This window comes from Gymnoscopelus braueri (genome assembly GCF_963280865.1).
Source record: "Gymnoscopelus braueri genome assembly, chromosome: 4".
Taxonomy (NCBI): Eukaryota; Metazoa; Chordata; class Actinopteri; order Myctophiformes; family Myctophidae; genus Gymnoscopelus; species Gymnoscopelus braueri.
The window spans coordinates 8,999,394-9,009,393 of NC_137605.1; the positions used below are offsets into that span (position 1 = coordinate 8,999,394).

A 10,000-nucleotide genomic window follows, 5' to 3' on the forward strand; every position below is an offset into this window, starting at 1 on the left:
AGAATGTTTCATTTCACAAGGTTTCCTAAAGTTAAAGTATAATTTTTTTGAAAATAGCCGATCTACAAGCTCTGCATTGTGAGCTTGTAGATCGGCTATTTTCAAATGGCCGAAATGTATATAGGGTTGAAGTGGTTAATGTATGTTTTGTAATAATAATCAAAATCCACAAGTAACTAGTAACTAAAGTCTTCAAATAATTGTGGTGGAGTAAAAGTACAATATTTGCCTCTGAGATGTAGTGGAATAGAAGTAAAAGTACTGCAAATTGGAAATACTGTACTCTTGCTTTACACCACTGAAACCATGTGCATGATGAGTCACCTCACTGTACCGCTGAGTCACTGGCCTCATCTGTGTGTGTGTGTGTGTGTGTGTGTGTGTGTGTGTGTGTGTGTGTGTGTGTGTGTGTGTGTGTGTGTGTGTGTGTGTGTGTGTGTGTGTGTGTGTGTGTGTGTGTGTGTGTGTGTGTGTGTGTGTGTGTGTGTGTGTGTGTGTGTGTGGTTTTATTAGTATTACTTGTGGGGACCCACAAGTATAGTAGAATTTGAGAAATAGACTAGATTTGCGAGGATCATTTTCCTGGCCCTCACAAGAGAAACTGTTGTTTTATGGTCGAAACTGATTTTTGGGGAGTTTAGGCTTTGCAATTAGGAAAAGAGTCAGGGTCAGGATGTGTGTGTGTGTGTGTGTGTGTGTGTGTGTGTCTGTGTCTGTGTGTCTGTGAGTGTGTGCCTGTTGTATCACATCCTCTTGTTATCATCTGTATTGAGTTTTTGCATGGCTTAAGAAAAATACTTTCCCCGACTATGAAATGTGTTTCTTGTATCAGTTACACCATGAACTCATTTCAGTCTTACGCACGCACACACACGCACACACACACACACACACACACACACACACACACACACACACACACACACACACACACACACACACACACACACACACACACACACACACACACACACACACACACACACACACACACTCGCGCACACACCCACACACACTTCTCTCCCCCCTCTCTTCCTCTCCCTGCTGCTTGCTGTCTCATAGGGAAATAATGGGTGTTTACCAAGGCTCTGTCTTAGGGCTGGGCAGTTAAACCCATGTTTAGAATAAATAACCGACTTGATCTTGCTCATGAATAATCAATAAACGAATTTGTTTTAATTTCTTATAATGTATTATATAGATTTGTTTTGTGTCAAATCGTTGATATTATATTATTATATCAACGAATTGACACGAAAAATAATATATATATTGTTCAGTAAATCGATTAATAATGTGTGTGTCGGTTATTAAAGCAATAATCCACTAGAGGCAGCAGTTAACGTAGTAATTTATAATGGCTCTTATGGCTGAGGGGTGTTCGTGAGGCACGACGTGCCAGCGGAGTGCCTCCGACATGACGACATGACGTGGCTTATTCCTTTTATAAAACGGTTACAAATATGGCAACATGAAAATCATAGACCCGTCCCAATTAAAACAGTTCTTAATAATTGACTACAAGAACAACTTCTAAGAGAAAGTAGTTTCCGGCTACTTTACGGCTACTCCTGACAGAGCCATAGTGCTTATAGTACCTGTTTACTCAGCCAGTCCAGCCAGGCTGTGTGTTAGACGTCAACTTTTCCCAAACAAACACATAGAGAAACAACACGTAACTATTAGCTCAATCGCATTGTAACTAAGATAGAAATTCATATTTTTAAGCCAGATTTAGCTACTACGTCTGCGAACTTCCTGTGTAAACTGCTTGCCTAGTTATACTTAGCCTTCCAGCACAGGTGGTTTGCGAGGGATGGGGAGCGCTTGTTTTTATTACAAGCCCCGCCCGAAGCCCCCCAGTCACTTGCCGTCCCACATGGGGCCATCTTTCGCCGCAGGCTGAAAGCCCACCTCTTCAGGAAACACTACCTCTTCAGGAAACACTACCCTGACCCTTCCTCTTAGCCTTGCCTACTTGTTGTCAATTATTTGTACGAGCTCTTGTTTTATTGGATCTTGTTTATTTGATACACTTATTTGTTTTAGCTCTTGCTCATTTGATTTTCCTATTTGTCTCATCTGTTTGAAAAAGTAGGTAGCTGATATATTGCACTTTTACCTTAGCGCTAGGTATCCTTAGCGCTAGGCAGGGGTGCAGTGGAGGGGTGGCGCGGGGGAGCGGCGCTCCCTCACTTCTCTAAGTGCTGAAAAATATATTTATACATTTTTATGAAAATGTTTTTAATTTTTAATATATATATGTTTTTAAATAAATTATTAAAATGTTTTAATCATTTGCACGTTTAAAAGCAACACATTTGTAACAACAGCATAATATTGGGTTGTGCAGGTGAGATTTAGAAAACCCTGTGGGGTTTATAAAGTTAATCTCACCTCATTTAACAAATACAGGTCAAATACATTACACCTGTGGGGGGGGGGGGGGTAGGTATACTCTTAGTTGCTTGTTTTAGGAGAGAATGCACTTAAGACTTCTGGTGATTAGTAGTTTTCTTTCCTACCTATGTTGAATGCACTTATTGTAAGTCGCTTTGGATAAAAGCGTCTGCTAAATGACTGTAATGTAATGTAATGGGCGGTACTTAGAAGCCCCGTGCGGCCGGGGCATGTGAGGAGAACAAGCGCTCCCCTTCCATCGTTCAGATATCTCTGCTATCGGGCAGAAACCAGCTAACTCCAAAATGTAAATTTTTCAGGAAATGAAAAAAAGTGGAGTTAGGAGGTTTTGTTCATCATTGATAAGAGCAGCTGAATGGACCTCCAAGCTCACAATGAGGTTGGAGTCAGCTAAACCAGCTAACTCCACCTCCCTTTGGTGGAGTTGGCTGGTTTATTGCCTGGGATCAATACCTTTTTCGGGTTTATGATCAAGGTCGGGAGCGGAAGTAACCCTACGTCACCAGGCGCGTCATCAGGCGGCCGGAACCCGCAAGCCTCACCCGCTGGTCACTCCGGAGGGTGAGAGGGTGAGGGCATTGTAATAGGGCCTACCTGATAAAATCCTTGATGCGGCGTAGTTTAGCTTATTTTTACAATGTGAGAACCACTGCGTTAGAACACACCTTCTTTTCCACATTTTCACCAAAGTAACACCAGACAGCAACGATATGCATTTTTGTCAATAAAGATGTCAAACAAAAAACTCTCTCTCCTTCTCTCTCTCTCTCTCTCTCTTTCTCTCTCTCCCCCCTATCTTACCCAAGGTGCCTCCAGGGGGCGGCGGCCGGTGGGAGGAGTCGTACCGGCGGCCCTGTTGTGGGACGGCGCCGCCGCCGCCGCCGCGGTGAAGAAGCGTGGCCCGGGCAGACCCAGGAAGTACCCCCTGCCCTCCCCCCACCCCCGCACCCCCCACCACCACCTCCTGCCCCCCTGCAGGGAGGAGGTGAGAGGAGGTGGAGGAGGAGGAGAGCGACAGGGGAGAGAGGACATTGGAGCAGGAGGAGGAGGAGGAGGAGGAGGAGGAGGGGAGGACAGTGAGTCACTCTCGCAGCTGAAGAGAAAGAGAGGCCGGAAGCAGAAGTACACCACCGCCCCCTGCAGTCAGAGGTAAGCACTGATTTGAACTCGTAGGCGTTAGTGTGGGAAAAAACACTTTCAAATATGGATCTTCAACAGGGGGTCTGGGGCCCCTAGAGGGTCCTCAGAGTTAATACAGGGGGGGCCGCCAAATCTTTGTGTGATAGGATCTTTTTTTTACATTAAAAGTAGGGTAAGTGATCTTTTTGGGTTAAAACAAAAGGTTTTTTGTTAAAAGGTTAAAGCATTGGTTCTCAAAGTGGGGTCCAGGGACCCCCAGGGGTACTTGAGGGGGTTCCAGGGGGTCCCCAGCTAAATGATGGATAGGAACCAAATGGACCCTTATGGGTCTGTAACTCTGAGAGTGTACAAATGGAACCAAATGGACCCTAACGGGCCCATTTGGTTCCATTTGTACACTCTCAGAGTTAAGTTAACATTGATTTTACAACATGAATTGGTGTCCCAGAGATAGAAATGCCATTAAATGGGGGTCCGTAGCCCTAATGCATGTCAAACTGGGGGTCCTTAAAATGTATCTTTTCATATTCCGCGGGCTAATAAGTGTCCATTTGGGGGTCCTTGACATGAAAAAGTTTGAGAACCACTGGGTTAAAGCACTATATTGTGATAGTAATCATTGCTATAGAGTGTTTGTTCAATAACAGGAGTCTCCTCATCTCTCCAGCTGTTTAATAAAACAGAAAATAAATGGGGTTTAATATGGGGTTGTGGTATAAAAACAGTTTTTAACCAAAGAAAATCACTTACCCTACCTTTAACCACTTGAACCCTAGTATCCCCATTCTGAGAAACATTAGCCGAAAATCTTCAAGCTTGTAGATCGTCTATTTTCGGCAAAGAGGTTTGGTGTAGAGGGAAAAAAGGAGCAAACCAAGTACAGGCCAAAGGTCAAGTTTAGTAACTATCGAGGGTTTAAGTGGTTAAATGTCTGAAATAAACAAAACAACACTGATGATAGTCAATGAAACTATCTATGAAATCTATGAAAAAGTTGAACCTGCGACACCATTGTGTACAATGTAGTGGGGGGTCCCTGCTTCATCTCTCTCTCTCAGCTCAGGGCTTGAAAAACGTTGAAGACCCCTGTTTTAAAACACTTCTGGGGTCATTTCAACATACTCTAGTTTCTGTCTGCACCCCAGTTTTTTCTTTACGTTATTTGATTAAATATTTAGATATTTGATAAATTGACATTGATTTTATCAGACAACCCCCTCCCCCCACGCCACCCTTTCCATATAAATCCATCGTAACTTCAAGCTCCATTTTAACCATGTTAGACTCATTTGTTCTGGTGACTGATATGGTCCTTCTAATGCAGACTTACCTGACTTACCTGACCTTAGTCATTTTGTTCTCACGTTTCTGTTACTTAGGCTTGTTCTTCTTGACCACATTGTTAAAATGTAGATAGCAGTTTAAAACAGATGCTAGGTTCATTGTTTACCTGGTTTCAATGTACAGATGAATTATTACTTTGATAGTATTTCGTCTCTGTCGGCGTGGAAACCTCATTATGTCCAAAACTGTTACTTTTCAGGTTTCAAAAGTAGCAGATCTACAAGCTCGAAACGCGTCGCTTCGCGCCGCGCTTCGAGCCGCGCTTCGAGCTTGTAGATCTGCTACTTTTAATGCTTTTGTGAGACGCTGTACTATGATCAAGTAGGGCGTTAATTTACAAAAAAACACAAAAAGTTGGAGATAAGAGGTTTCTTCCCGACCTAGCTTATTGTAAGTCGCTCTGGTTAACCCATTCATTCCGGGAACACATACTGTGACATTTTAGATTTTGTTTTTACCTATAACCATTATTTTATACTTTGGCTATTAAATTACATTGCAGATCTACAAGCTCATAGCGCGACACCGAGTGCCGCGCTATGAGCTTGTAGATCTGCTATTTTTTGAAAAATCTTGAAGATTTGTGCAAATCTTTGAATATGTATGTTTTTTAAAGCGGAAATTTTTAACTCCGATCTGTGCTTCTGGGGGATATTTTGAGATGGGGGTCCGCGGCCAAATTACATAACATTTTTGGGGGTCCTTGACATAAAAGTTGGAGCGCCACTAATATAGCAACATACTGTTAGGATTTAGAATACGAATATTCTTAGATAGAAAAGAATATTTTTAGATACGTATTTGGCCCGCAGACCCCCATCTCAAAATGTTTTGTTCCAGGGACCCCCCAGCAGCAAAGCATTTGAGTTAAAAATATTCGCTTTAAAAATATATATACATTCAAAGATTTGCACACATTTTCACGATTTCTTTTAAAAAATTGCAGATATACAAGCTCATAGTGCGGCGCTATGAGCTTGTATATCTGCTATTTTTGAATAGCCAAAGAAATGTTAAAATGACACAGATGCGTTTGCCGGTCTTAATGGGTCAAGAGCGACTGCTAAATGCCTACATTGTAAGTAGTTTGTCTGTACAATAAACCTACTATGCCATGGTGGCTGTCCAACTTGTAATCTAACCTATTTAACACATGGTTTTCAGCACTGTGTGCTAAACCAGTGCCTTTTCTCTCTTTTTTTTTTCTCTACCATTCTATCATTCTATCTCGCTTCATCCCTTTCTTTTTTTAGTGTCGTTGAGGACCAACCGGAGAGCTGCACCACCGCCGCCGCGCCCCCGTTGTGTTTTAGCCAATCGGAGATTGAGCCGGGTTCACCCCAAACTGCAGCCGCCCAATGGGAGGAGGAGGAGGAGGAGGAGGAGGAGGAGGAGGAAGAGGAGGAGGAGAGATCTGAGGGTCCGCCCACAAAGAAGTTCCTACTAGCGGGGCTTTACTCTGATGACTATAAAACTACAGAGTGAGTGACTGTGGCGTACAGTTTGAACTACTAGCTGTGTGTGTGTGTGTGTGTGTGTGTGTGTGTGTGTGTGTGTGTGTGTGTGTGTGTGCGTGCGTGTGCGTGTGCGTGGGAGTGTGCGTGTGGAGGGGGGGGGTCGGTTGAGAGCCAATGCGAGTCCATACTGCCATTGTCACATTTATTGTTATTATTATGATGATGATGATGATTATTATTACATGGTTTTATTTAGCCCCGTCTGTAGTGCTGTAGCTTGGGTCACATGGTGTTTTTGACAGATATTATCTATACTTTTGATACTTTTGTGTGACGCTGTAGTATGATCAAGTAGGGCATCAATTTACATAAATAATAAATAAAAGTAAATAAAATAAAAAAGTTAAACTATCATGGAGACGCTGTACGATAATCACTACGATACTAACGATAACTATAACTATATCGTTCACCATTGTCTTTGTTATAGTTGTGGTGCTGTAGGACTGTAGGACATCCACTTGACTTAGAACAATTCTTTTAAACTATATCTATTATCTTTATAGTTATAATTGAATGTTATAGTGCTTGGTGTGAAATGCCCTTTAAAGGGGCATGTGCCCTAGGCCATTGGTTCTCAAAGTGGGGTCCGGGGACCCCCAAGGGTCCTTGAGGGAGTTCCAGGGGGTCCCCAGCTAAATGATGGATAGTTAGGAACCAAATGGACCCTTATGGGTCTGTAACTCTGAGAGTGTACAAATGGAACCAAATGGACCCTAACGGGTCCATTTGGTTCCATTTGTACACTCTCAAGAGTTAAATTAACATTAATTTTACAATATAAATTGGGGTCCTAGAGATAGAAATGCCATTAAATGGGGGTCCGTAGCCTAATGCATGTCAAACTGGGGGTCCTTGAAATTAAAATGGTTGAGAATCACTGCTGGAGCCGTAAAAATGTTCTCTTATGGGGGGTCCCTGGCATATCTTTTCAAATGGGGGTCCGCGGGCTAATAAGTGTCAATTTGGGGGTCCTTGACATGGAAAAGTTTGAGAACCACTGCCCTAGGCCCTAGATAATGTAGTTTGTTTTCCAGTTCAGGTTAGAAGCTGCAGCAGATATCATACATGGCAGGCTATAGTAAGTAACACAGCTGCAGCAGCTAATAAAATAAATAATGGGTGTGTTAAATTTAGGTGTGTCCCCTCCCCAGCCATGATTAATCTTATTACCTGCAGCTGTGTTGGTTGCATCACGTTGTACTATAAGGTCAGCCTTATAGCCTGCCATGTGTTTAATCTGCTGTAGTTTTATGAAAGTAGGTGTTTTTAGTTTGAAAAACAGCTACAATTCTGGATGATAACCAGAGCTACTGCGATGGGGGTTTTATGTGCTGCTGAAACTGTTAAACCAGCATTCCTTAAACTCTCCCTCCATTTGTTTGTTTACTATTATTTCTTAAAATATAGGTCATTTCCACCTGACAAGATTTTCACTTTTCTAGTTAATAACCTTGTATTAGAGGCAACCATACAACCTCATTGGGAGCATTCATGGATTGTTGCTCAAAGGCAGTTTGACACAAAGCCAGAGGAAGAGTTAGGGATTCAAACCGCTAACCTTCCGGTTCCCAAACTGACGCTCTACCTCCTGAGCCACTGCACCCCAGCAATCGTTCCCAGTAAACAGGCTATAAGTGTGCATGTAAACAGTCGTTAAGTGATCCTGCTGGAGACAAAAAGGTTTCAAATGGTTTCCGTTGCTTTATTGACTTAATACGGAGACTTCAGTCAAAACAAACAAACGGTTGACATTGTTGAATGCATTCTTCCAGCACTCCTGTCCAGCAGGCCAGCAGAGACAGCTGGGGATGCACCCCTGAACAACACCAACACAGCCCAGGACAACACGACTACAGCCCACAACCACATGAATACAGCCCAGGTCAACACGAATGCACCCCCCCAGAACAACAGGAACACAGCCCAGAAGAACATGAATGCAGCCTTCTGCCCGCGCCACTACATGTGGGTCAGTATGAGACTGTGTTCTTTGGTGCCTTTTATAAAAAGTAAAAAAAAAATCACACCCAGTGTGAAGTGGGCGGTGTGGTCACAGTGGTCATCACAGTGATGGAAATTCACTTAAAGAAAAGTAATATTGTGGACCAACCATTGTACACCCCTAACAAAAAAAACAACATATATGTGTTTTTTTTAAGTGCATAGTCCTATTTATAGGGCTATGCACATGTGTCATGTGTTTCACTAGCCAATCACAGTCCTGAATAGAGTCAGCGGTGGCCAATCACGGTGCAGGGTTAGGGGGGTACAATGGTGGCCAATCACAGCGCAGGGTTGGGGGGGTACAATGGGTGGGGGGGTACAATGGTGGCCAATCACAGTGCAGCGAATGTCGATGTCCAAACCTCACATATAGGGGCGGTTTCACCGCCCAAAAATATACAACTTTTAGTCTTTTGTCTCTGCCAGGCCGTAATGGTCAGGAGGCAGAGATTATGTTTTTGCCCCTGCCTGTGAGGCGAACAGCGTTTTCCTATCGGGGTAGCGGTAGTAGCGCCCAGTAGGGCCCTAGCTGGGCGGGGCTTCTTTCGCTCTACATTAGAAGAGTTGGGAACGGTGGGCGTTGTCAGATTTTAATACAGCCCAAATACCCCATCTCACCACCGGCCTCAGTGGCTTGCCTCGTTAATCACTAGACTCCCAACCAGCACCTCCTTGGTTCGACTCCCGCTCAAGATATTACTTTTTCCAACAACCGCGGACTACTTTTTTTTTGCCGATAAAGTATAGTTTTGGACCGTGATGGAGGGGCGCAGTCTCAAGCGAACTTGAGCCACGAGAAGCACCGCGAGTTGCCGTGCTGAACGTTGCGAAGTTCGCTTGAGCCTACTCAGCCCCGTCCGAGTTATGTACCGATAGGCACAGAATCGTAAATTATCGCCTCCTTAGGCAATGCCATCGCTGAGCATTATTTTGCCCCCTGCTACCCGTCCCCGATAGGAAAACGCTCGTTGCGTCTGTGAGTCTGTGAATCTGCTCTGTCTTGAGAGCTACTCGACATTTTGTGTGTTCTTCAAGACACTCTTTTTGCTACTACACCTGCATATGTTATCCCAAACTCGCCACAAATTGGTATACATTATCCCTTGAGTCGTGTAATCAAGATGTATCAGTCAGATTTTTCCTATTCCATTCTGATTGGGTACGATTGGCTACCAACATTTGCGGGAGGGGCCTGCTTTGCAAAAATAGAAAAGTCACAAAATCATGAACGGCTGCATCCCATGATGACTGACAAAGCCCAGGGCAACCCGGCCTGGTGGAGATCTACGCTCCAAGGAGCGCACCTTTCTAGTCATTAGTAGTGGTTATAAAGAAAACATCACATATATGCACCTGGGACGTATCATCGGTGTTGTAGCCTGGGGTCATAGGGTGTTTCGGGTCTCGCAACAACATACACCCTCGCCCAGGTGACCCAGCCGGGGTTGATCAAGCCCCGACTTACGTCCCAGTAGCTACCCGCGGTCAGTCCTCTTAGGGCAAGACAGGGCCACTCAATCCGCTTCTCCGGAACTACTCTGCCGGGACCGGAGGAGGCTTTGGCACGTGGA

General features: G+C 44.0%; 1 protein-coding gene across 1 annotated transcript in view; it reads left to right on the forward strand.

The window, feature by feature from the left end:
- Positions 1-10,000, forward strand: part of LOC308083403 (uncharacterized protein) — a 73,129-nt gene that overhangs the window by 52,484 nt on the left and 10,645 nt on the right. Inside the window, exons 12-14 of the mRNA XM_080425720.1 lie at positions 3,228-3,570; positions 6,159-6,386; positions 8,198-8,394. Of these exons, the coding sequence (XP_080281846.1) occupies positions 3,228-3,570; positions 6,159-6,386; positions 8,198-8,394 (768 nt within the window). The remainder of the gene's footprint in view (positions 1-3,227; positions 3,571-6,158; positions 6,387-8,197; positions 8,395-10,000) is intronic.